This window comes from Frankliniella occidentalis, unplaced genomic scaffold, assembly GCF_000697945.3.
Source record: "Frankliniella occidentalis isolate FOCC.00 unplaced genomic scaffold, Focc_3.1 Scaffold639, whole genome shotgun sequence".
Taxonomy (NCBI): domain Eukaryota; kingdom Metazoa; phylum Arthropoda; class Insecta; order Thysanoptera; family Thripidae; genus Frankliniella; species Frankliniella occidentalis.
In genome coordinates, this window is record NW_026267754.1 from 74,333 (window position 1) to 84,642 (window position 10,310).

At 47.3% G+C, this 10,310-nt stretch overlaps 2 protein-coding genes across 2 annotated transcripts; one reads left to right on the forward strand and one right to left on the reverse strand.

The window, feature by feature from the left end:
* The first annotated feature begins 335 nt into the window (after window positions 1-335).
* Window positions 336-2,212, forward strand: LOC113212436 (uncharacterized). The gene is made up of 3 exons (XM_026431127.2): window positions 336-639; window positions 1,567-1,850; window positions 2,029-2,212. Exons 1-3 carry the CDS (start codon window positions 363-365, stop codon window positions 2,134-2,136), a joined length of 669 nt encoding a protein of 222 aa, XP_026286912.1. The 5' UTR covers window positions 336-362; the 3' UTR covers window positions 2,137-2,212.
* A 657-nt stretch (window positions 2,213-2,869) lies between these two features.
* LOC113212437 (interferon regulatory factor 2-binding protein-like A) lies at window positions 2,870-9,159 on the reverse strand. Its single transcript, XM_052275478.1, has 3 exons — window positions 7,728-9,159; window positions 6,286-6,638; window positions 2,870-6,197 (listed from the first exon to the last, which is right to left on the reverse strand). The coding sequence occupies exons 1-3, from the start codon at window positions 8,119-8,121 to the stop codon at window positions 6,063-6,065; spliced, it is 882 nt and encodes a 293-aa protein (XP_052131438.1). The 5' UTR covers window positions 8,122-9,159; the 3' UTR covers window positions 2,870-6,062.
* Window positions 9,160-10,310: the final 1,151 nt, after the last annotated feature.

Sequence of the window (10,310 nt, forward strand, 5' to 3'; positions counted from 1 at the left end):
ATTCACATTCACATTCACTACTTACATCCGGAACGGCAGGATAACGGGTGGCGCGCCGCGGGGCATTTGAACACCCAGAGTGTATAACATTTCTAGAAACCTAAGAAACCATGCGGACACTACACGCATACGATTATGTGATAATCTTATAGTGTGAAGATCTAGTTATTGTAAAAACTAAATATTTGCAAAACGTAATGAAAAACATCCGAATGGTGCGCGTAACATGTGTGGCCAAGGCGGATAACGGGAAGTCCCATGTACCACTTGTGGAGGTTGATGTCATTGATTTGATAGCCCCGGTGCTCGATAGCGGGCATAGCGGGTATCCGCACCCTCCACGGTTTGCGCGGGTAGCGCGTATGAGTCATGGCAGACCAGTTGTTTCTGAAACGTTCTGGACTGGAACACTCGGGGGAATAGTCTTCTCACATATAAAGGCCCGAGCACTCCTTCCACCAGCCATTCCGTTGTCGTGTCCGATAGTAGTGTGTCTTGTTCCATCCACTCAAGCAATGTCAAAATTGAACGAGTCGGAGAAAGTGTGTGTTGAGCAGTTGTGTCAGATAATTCCTCGATCTGAATTAATCAAAATTGCAAAAAAGATTCTGAATGATGACACCACAGAAGCCACAGAAGGTAGGTACTGACAACGCCAAGTGCCAAGTTACAAAGATAGGCAGGCGAGGCCCGGGCTTAAACCGACTCCCTCGTCTTCCTGGGGGAAAAAAATAATTAGGGGCAGCGAGAGGGGCAAATAAATGCAAATACATGTCACTTAGTAGCAACTTGAAAAAAAAAAGATATTGTGTCGCTTTTAAGTGCATTGAAGTGGCAAGCAAGTGGCAAGTAGGTAAGTGACGTGAAGGATTTGAATCAAGAGGCAAGGCTGTTGAAATTCTACACCATTTTGAGACAGCCATTTGATGGTTGTCTATTTAGTAAGTTCCCAGCAGGGACTCGCAGACTTACTTTACATAAATGATGAGCGACTACACACTCATCAACTCTTATACAGAAAGTTAGCTTGGTATACTGTCCAGGGTATGGCTTTATTAGCATGAGGAGGGCATTATTTTCTACACATTCATTTCACTTTGTATGACACCTATATGGCACCTGGGCTCTTTGACACTTACCACTTACCTGCCCCTTAATTGCCACTTTGTCTCTTAATTTTTCTTCCCCAGGGATGCTTGTGTAGGCTTTATCAGACAAATAAGGACAGTAGACTCACATTGTATTTGGTATAGCATGCCTATGATTTTTATATTTGTGGAAAACTCCCCTACCTTAGCTTGATAAACGCAAAGTCAAGGCCTAGGTTTGGCCCCGTTTGATATCACATCTTATTTATTCCCCCAAACACTATGGAGTCATTTGCAGTTTTTGACTATTTCTTAACAACAAATGACTCCATACTGAGTGTTTTGTGTTTATTGGGTTGCAGAAAATTTGATCAAGAAAATGTGGTCTTGTTAAAATGATAAAAAATGGAAAAGCAGATAATTTTTTTTTTCCCATGCGAAAAGGATGTGTTGTGACCTTCTTGTTATCTTTTTGCAGAAGTGATAAAAAAATTGCTCAACAGTAAAATGCCATTCAAGACCTTTTTAAATCTTGTCCCAGCCAAAGACTTAAAGACATTTGTCGGCCCCTCTGAAAAATTTTTGAGAGACGAATTAATAAACATCATAAATTTTAAAATTACTAATGGGCGTATTAAGAAGAAGGATGTGAAGCCACAAGGTGATGGCAGCACATCAAGTACCCCATCAAAAAGTCCTGCACCAAGGTCTTCAAGGAGTGCTGCATCAAGCAATACCCCATCAAATAGCAGTCCTAAACAGGTTTGTGTCAATTGGTGTACCTTGTAGAAAGACTCAAACGACACAAGGTTCAAAAGCCTCTGATGATTGCCCCTGCTTTTGCATTTAGTTTGTGAGAGTCTTCTTTAAAGAAACATCCCTCACTTCGGTAACCTATTTCATTTTTATTTTTGTTTATTCATTGTTTCTCTTTTTGCAGAGCCCAATTGTATCAGCTATTGAGACAACTGAATATGAAACAAGATCTGTTAAGACAATTAAAAGAATTGAACAATTTCCTGTGGAAAAGGAAAATGGAAGTGGCTAAGAATATTTGATTTGTATATGTGTTTACAAATTAATAAACTCTTGCCTTGACCATTGCTTGGCCAGGTGTTCAAACACGAAGTGCTTTTACTTTTTAACCCGCTGCTGAATTTCTTGGTCAAAACACATACTTTTCTTTGGCATTATTACAAAAAGTTAGAACAGCTTAATCTCACAATGATTAATGCCCACAATAATGATTAATATCTTTTGTTTAAATATGAAACAACATGAGTGAAAACATTGTTATTGTGGGCATTTAACATTGTGAGATGAAGTTGTTTCAAACAAGGAAGAAAGAACTATTACTAGAGCCTCACTGCTGGAATAATATTAGATTCTTTTTCCTTGCCCTGGTTTAACTGCTTCTTTACGTATTGGTGCCCTTTGGTACTACAGTGATAGACAAACTTGTTTGTCTTTAACAGCTTAAATCATCATTACATGGGTGTAGATTTTTTTGTACAGCTGCAAGTATTTTTGGTATCATTTTCATGAGCAATTGGCTCTGGAGAGTGTGAGAAAGTACTTTTTATCACATTTAGAACAAGTAGACACTTGCCTCTGCTGTGTCTACCTACCATCAGGGTAAGGAACTATGTGAATGATTTGATTTTGTCATGTTGATGACTCCTCTCGCTCTTTTTTTTCCTGTATGTTTTATTGTTCGTTTTGGGCCATGCTCGTGTTTGGTGTTCTCTTTAAGGTTTAGAATTTTCTCAAAATGAAGTCAGTTTTCAGGTAACACAAAAAATAAGTTTTATTTCACAATTGTTTACCTTGCGGTGTAAATGGTAGTGGATTAAACTACAAGCAGGTATGATAAAATTATGACAGTAAGAACAAGTGGAAATAAAGATGAAATACAGTATAGTTTGTTCAAACTATGAGTATCAAGGACAGGCCATAGTTTCCAACAATTTAATTCAACTGTATAATTGGGCTTCTCTCATTTGAATATGTATCTACATTTTGATTAAAATAATAGTAACAGATAAAATGTTGAATATCAACAAAAGAAATTGGCACTCAATATGAATAGAAACAATTTACAAAAACAGTCACACACACATGGTTACATGATAATTTGTTTTTTAAATTAAAAAAAGAAAAGAAAAGGGACTATTCACACATAATGTAAATGTATATACAAACGCAAAAGATACAGTGTAAAAGTAACCAATAATGGTTGTCCTAACAAAACAAGTATGCATTTCCAACAAAAAAAAAATACTGAGTAGTTCTTATAATTTTCACAAGAAATCAGTAATTTTCAATACAAAACTACAGACTCACACTCACCCACATTCCAGATCCTTTGACAAACTTCTTATTCATATATGTTAAATATATCATGTCAGGACTCTCAAATGAAATGTTGTGGCCAAAGTCAACTGTAACTTGTATCTGTTTGTAATTTGCCACCATAAGTTAAAATCACAGCAATTATCATCAGTCATTTTCAATCCCATCATCTTCATTCATGCAAGGACAGAACATTTTAAGTACCAAAGAAATGGTATTCATTGAATAATTTCCACATAGCAACAATTGCTGTACTTTGTTCAAGATACAACATTGTTATGTTCCTTACAAATTTTGATTATTCCAAAGCTTTTTAAAACAGAATATTCAACATAACGGAATTCCAGTGAGTTTTGCTTTCTCTCGGTGAAAAGACTCAAATGGATGACAGGGCCTCAAGCTTAATCTTCAAATTATTTTATGCCAACTGATTAGTATAACAAATACTAAAAAACATGTTCATAATAAGACAAAACACTGACAAATTATTCTTCATAGCTAAATTTGTGAGTACTCTACTACTTGTAATACACAGAATGAGGATGAAGCAAATTAGATAAAATGAATGTTATTAGGTATCGCCTCTGATAAGCTGCAGGTATTATCACAAGAGGAGTGATCTTAGTTTCAATTTCCACAACTCCCCCATGGCTTAAAAAAGGAATTTGAATATCAATTGATAAACAAGCTTCACTTTCAATAAGTAAGCTAAGCCATAATATTGGTAAGGGGTGACTTGGTAAAATGAGAACAAAATTAGGTAAACAGACGCAAACAGCAGATTTGCTCAAAAAAAAAAAAAAAAAAAAAAAGAAAGAATCTAAATTGGTAATGTAAAAGACATGTGATTGTATGGACTGAAATTGCAAATGTAACTTAAGGTACACTTCAAATAAAGAGATTATAGCTTGAATTCAAATCTAGTCAGCATTTGCTATATATATCTATAATGATGTCCACAAGTCTATGACCACTTTTTGGCAGCAGCAAATGGGATTTTTCTAATTGCTTCTATACATTTTAATACATAATACAATAAACGGCTGGAAAGCCATACAACTAGGCTACACAAGGGTTACTTGTTTTGTTTTAACACACACCAGCGAGTTTAGGAGTTCCATACATGGGACAACATAGCAACCGTCGTCCTGGCATTCAGTGACTAGGATTTAACAATAATCATACAAGGGAAGTTTTTTAAGACTGGGATTTCCTCATTCCAAACAGCGCTCTGCGCAGATCCTTGGGGTTTACTTTCACATGGACATATCCATTGTTGTCCTCTAACAATTACAATTATAATAATACAAAAATTAAAAACAAAATGGAAAAGAGCATTTTGGAAGTGCCACTTCAGTATTATGACAAAGAGTATAGAAAGGTAACAAGATACGAAGTGGTCTAACATACTAGGACAAGTATTTATACACAACACATATGCATAGAAATGCCCACAAGGAACTAAGCACAATTCAGCACAAAACAAATTTACAAGATTATCTGTTTTAAATTAAGACATAAATTTGTAAATCTATTATTTCATACAACTATGTACAAATATGAAATATTCACACAATGTATTTACAGAATTCTTTAGTAACAGAAAAAGCTTTGCCCACAAAGTAAAAGTTGCTTGAGATTTAATTGAAGGGAATTAGTTTTTGATTGCAAGAGTCAAGTTACAGTAGCCCATGTATTGCTCTATTAGATTTTTGTGATAACCATAATAAAGAAAATCTACACACCGACATTCAGTACAAAGCATGACTGGTAATACTAGTACGTATTGTATATGGTTTCGGCTATTTTCAAATTATTTCAAATTGACTATTTTTGATTGCAAAGAAAAGTTAACTATCATACTATGATTGACGAGTCAAACTAGATTTATGGGATGCCTGATGAATGCTATTAAAGTGTAAACAAACTTACATACTTCAACATTCATAGTACAGAAATTGTTCTTATGATCTGATATTAACTTTCAACTTTCCTCTAAAATTAAGCCCAGAACAGATAATATTACAAAGTTGACCATCAATATTTCAATTCAGATTGACACCTCTCAGTGAGGGTTAAAGCGTCTCAAATATAGATAGATAATTTTGAGGCGCACTGTTTGCTACACTGAGAGACATGTGTGCTATGGTACGTACAATTGTGTAACACAATACAAAAATCTGGGCAACAACTTTTCCAGCAAGTCCTCACAGGCTTTAAACTTCATATCTTTTTACACATTACATTACCATACCAGCAACAATAAAATTCAAAACTGCCTGATGACGACAATAACATTAGATTCCCTCAACTCAAAACAAAATCGAGGAACTCTCAATCAACCTCAGGGCCAGACCCACTCACGCCTAGATAAATCGACAGATGGACAGAGGGGCCGATTCTATCAAACGCATTCTCAAGACGAGCATAAAAAGGTGCCGCATCCTGGTCATCATTTGCAGCGGGGAGAGGGCCGTCCGACGAGAGGACAGGCGTAGGCTCCTGGCCAGGGTTTGGCATGAGTTGGAGCACAGCGTCGCCGTGAGCCTCATCGCCACAAGCCCGGTTGGGCAAAGAAATAAATTCCACCCCGGTGTCGGCCGAGGTTCCAGAGGCGTGTCCCTAACTCTCTCGCTTGGTTTTTTCCACCTTGACGGGGTAGTCTTCGCCCAGGATGGTGTTAATTTCACCCGGCATGAAGGCCCATGGGGTGTTGGTGTTGGCCAGGGGACACTTGTCGCCACTCGGACAATATACCTGGAAGCGACACAACAATTAGTATTCGTTTCGACAAATGATCGGTAAGAGCGGCAGTGATCCGTCCGAGGCGGTTGCAGGGACTCACCTCCTGGCCGGCGCCCTGCCGCTTGATGCTCTCCCGTGAGCACGGGAAGCAGAACTTGTGGTGGGGCACTGACGGGCACTGCACGAAGTGCGTGTCCTCCAGCCTCTCCTGGCAGAGGGTGCACTTGAGGGTGGTGCTGGTGGGGGCGGGGGTGCCCGTCCCGGGCGACGAGTTGGTTCCGTTGGCGGCGGGGTTGGGCGGCGGTCCTGCCGGGTTGCCCGGGGCCTGGGCCGGGTCCGGGGTGCCGCTCGGGGTGCCCGGGCCTCCGTCTACGCCCTGGGGCGCCTCGCTGGACGTCACCGTTGTGGAGCTCACGTGCCGGCTGCCCGATGACCGCCTACCGCTCGCTGATCCTGCGCATCACAACAAGAGAGGACGAGGTTAGTCACGAAGACGGAGATGCCAAGAGACGTGTCACGAAACTGCAGTGCTGCAGTCCACCGGGTCAATGAGAACCCAGGAAAAAGTCGCAATTGATTACACTCATTGTGACTATCCCGAGGGTTCTCGTTTGACCGGGTACGAAGCAGGTGGCTGAAGAAACCCCTGCACTCTCGAGGGTATACTGTACGACACGCACGCGTGAGGGCGGGTTGCCTACTCGCTCTGGGCCACGAGGCGTGGGCGATAGGCAAACCCCGCACGGCCGCATGCGGCGCAGTGTAACTACAAAAGTGGACGGTGTTTTCAGCAACCTGACACATCTCAAAAGTACAAAGGTGGCGAGCCACTACTGTGATCCATTAAGGCAAAATGGTTGGGTTTAGGGTGCTTTACAACAAGCTTTGCAGCTCCAAAATGCTACACTAACAATTGCAGCGTGAATTATGAAAACTTCATACAAGCATACGGTACGTTTTCCGAGTCGAAACTCACGAAAAAGCACAAGCTAGTCTTCTACATGCAGGCAGTGACTTTTTAAGTATAAGTGTCAGCAATACAAGCAAAGGGGAAGTGAAAAATTCGATCAGAATCAATGAGCGGAAAGAAATTAAACAAGAAAATTTAGAGTAACCGTGGTGTGACCTTTACCACAGCAGACAAGGCCAGGGGTCAAGCAATACACGGCAAGGCAGGGAACTCCATGTCGTGGGGCTGAAGTGAGATTGAGCAACGTGGGACGGTTCATTTAAAATGTTTAGCGTGAGTGAGTTGAAAAATAATATTTTAAGAAGACAAGTGAGGTCATTCGAGGTCGTTTCTCGTACTAAGGGCCACCAGACGTTTTACTGGCTCAGTGCAGTGGATGCCCCCGGCTCCGGTTGAGGGTCGTCTGATAGCCCCCAGTTCAAACAACAGCCACGGACGGACGCACTCCCTCTTCAGGGTGTTCAGAGACCGACAGGGTTTATATTTGACATGGAGTTCCCTCCGAAGGCTAGGCAGGGCGAGGCGTGGCAGGGCGGGGTGGCGGGCGGGGCGGGGCGGGGCGCCGGGCGTACCTGTAGAGTTGGGCGAATGCTGCGAGCCCCTCGAGGCGGACCGGGGCACCGCTCCGCGGCCGTCCCCGGGCACCCCGGGCAGCCCCACGACGGGGACGCCGGGAGGGCTGCCCCCCGCGCTCCGCGGCGACCCTGGCGGCAAGTTGTCCGTCACCGACATGAGCGCGGCCATGGGGGAGGGCCCGTTGGGTCCGTTTGGCGGCCCGTTCGCCGGCTGTTGTGGCACGGGTCCGCTGGCTCCGGGGGGTCCCTGGGCGTGGCCGGCGTGGCCCGGGGGCGCAGGCTGGGGTTGGCCTGGGGGGGACCCTGTGCGGGGGCCCATGGGGCCCATGGGGCCCAGGGGGGACACCGCGCCTTGCGCGCCTCCGTTTGCCATCGGGATGCCAGGAGGCATGCCTGCCCCGGGGTAACCTGTCAGCCAAAGCAAGGTTTAGTTGTTTCAGACTCACTCACAGTTTAGGTTAAGGTTTGTTTTTGTTATTATTATAAATTGTAATTGTATTTTATTATTGTTGTTGAGAAGGAAAGAGAGAGAGAGAGTAAAGACAAATGCCCTCTCTGGTTGCGTCGCGTCGGGTTTAAATGAGCCGCGTTAGTGCAGATGTAAGATCTCGAGGGCGTTTAGGGGTTGAGGTCTGGAGCAGAGGAAGAGCGGAGGGATAATCGCGCCGGCGCCGAAATGTAGAGGCTAAGTCTAACAGAACAGTGAGAGGGATAGCAAAAACAAAACTCCACATACACATTCCTAGATATGCGAATATAAAAGAAAGGGTAACCACCAGAGCGACTAGGCCGCCCACTCGTCGGAGCTAAGAGTGTGCTTTTCACGCATAACGCTAAAGGAAAGAAAAAGGTGCGTCTACTCTCTAGCACTCTAGCAGAAGCAATGAACCCATACGTCCCGTCCCGCCCTGGGCGCGGTGCGTGTCATGTACGCGTGCCCTACTGTACGCGGCACCGCTGCAACGTCTACGCAGAGGTCATACGGTGTCGGCGAATGGCGCAGTGCGTGGAAAATGGGAATGAATGAAATATAAAACATGTTTCGAAATGTGCCAGAGTAGCTGTGGAATCAAGCAAGAGGAGCCCATGGGTGGGCGGCGTGGATGGGAGTAGGCGTCACTACGCCACGCCGCTGCCCAAACTCTCACGTCGATTCTCGTGTAGCTCAGCTCTTTTCGGTGTGTTTTGCAGGACGCCGGGGCCGGGCTGGGTTCGCGGACGCGACGCGGAATGGCGGCGGCGTGGCAGCGCTGCCAAAGTGCCCCGGTCGGGTGGCCCCGCCACCACGCCCCGCTGCGCCCCGCGCGCATGCGCCGAACCCGGCCGCTATGGCTGGCTGTGCGGGCCGTGGTGCGGGCTGTGCCCGGCTCTGCGGCGGGGTTGCCACGTCGGGACAGCACGGCAGCGCGTCCTGAGTCACACTCGTCGGCTCGGCTCGACGCTCTCCACCAGAGCGAGGAGGAGGGCGGGGGAGGGGAGGGGCTCGTTATCGCGCTGCTGCTGCACCACGGGCCGCCCGCCCGGCCCCGGCCGACACGGAGCAGCACGAGATAGACTAACCTACCCCACTGCAACAGAGCACGCATTGCGTGGCGTGGCGTAGCGGGACCCCCGTCCTCCCATAGAAACGCCTCGCCGGGGTTGCGCTGCCCCGCATCCTCCTCCCGGTGGTGGTCGGTCCTGACGCCTAACGGGGCTCCTCTCGCCGCGAGGCGCGCCCCACGCGCCCTCTCCTCCGCGTTGATAACGCCCCTGGCCTGCCTCGCAGGCGCCAGCACGGCCATTCACAAGGTGCGTCTGCCTATTTCGGTCCGGGGTCCCGGTGCGGGCCCGCTTCGAGGGGTGGGGCGCGGCCAGCCCGGCGGGAGCACCGCCGATAAGCGGTGATAACGGTCAGGGCGATAGACGGACGCGATCATCATCGGCTCACCTCCGCCCGCCTCGCCACCCGCATCGAGCACGCCGCTGATAGTGGCGTGACGTCACTGTGACGCGGCCCGACCCCGGGACCGCGGCACCCCGGCAACACGACCGCACTGCGCCCGGCCCGCGCGCGGCCCGCCACCGCGGCACGCCACCGGGAGGGGGCGGCGCGGCAACGCCGCGTGACGTGACCATCGCTGCATAACCGGCAGGCTCAGGCAGCACGGCCGGCTGGGCTCTGCGCCGAGTAGCCTGCCTGCCACGCCGGGCTGGGGGCTGAGCCCCCGCCTGCCCCCCAGCCTCGCCTCCCGCGGCCCCCGCGTCCACGTCTCTCGGTCGCTGGGTCTGGCTGGCTTGGCGAGAGCCACCGCCGTCCCGACGCCCCCCTCCATGCCCGCGCCGCCGGAAAGAAGGCCACGAGCATGACGTCAGAGGACGAACGTGCAGGCTGGGTGAGGCCGAGGCGAGGGGCCGCCGCTGCCGCTCTGAACAGGCCTGCTCCCCCCCCCCCTCTCCTCCCTCCCGTTTACACCGCGGAGGCCCCCCCCCCCTCTCCACGGGTCGCTGTTGCCACGTCTAGCGGCCGTGACGTCACGAGCCCGGGGCGCTCAGCACATTCAGCAGGAAAACGCCTCGTGTGGCAACAGCGCGCCCGTG

What these genes read in the sequence shown, in the direction of transcription:
- LOC113212436 (XM_026431127.2), top strand. Translation starts at nt 363, where the DNA reads ATGAGTCATGGCAGACCAGTTGTTTCTGAAACGTTCTGGACTGGAACA. An exon ending in CACCACAGAAGCCACAGAAG is followed by an intron (nt 640 to 1,566) that starts GTAGGTACTGAC and finishes ATCTTTTTGCAG; the next exon opens with AAGTGATAAAAAAATTGCTC. An exon ending in CAAATAGCAGTCCTAAACAG is followed by an intron (nt 1,851 to 2,028) that starts GTTTGTGTCAAT and finishes CTCTTTTTGCAG; the next exon opens with AGCCCAATTGTATCAGCTAT.
- LOC113212437 (XM_052275478.1), bottom strand. Translation starts at nt 8,121, where the DNA reads ATGCCTCCTGGCATCCCGATGGCAAACGGAGGCGCGCAAGGCGCGGTG. An exon ending in GCATTCGCCCAACTCTACAG is followed by an intron (nt 6,639 to 7,727) that starts GTACGCCCGGCG and finishes TGTGATGCGCAG; the next exon opens with GATCAGCGAGCGGTAGGCGG. An exon ending in GGCAGGGCGCCGGCCAGGAG is followed by an intron (nt 6,198 to 6,285) that starts GTGAGTCCCTGC and finishes TGTCGCTTCCAG; the next exon opens with GTATATTGTCCGAGTGGCGA.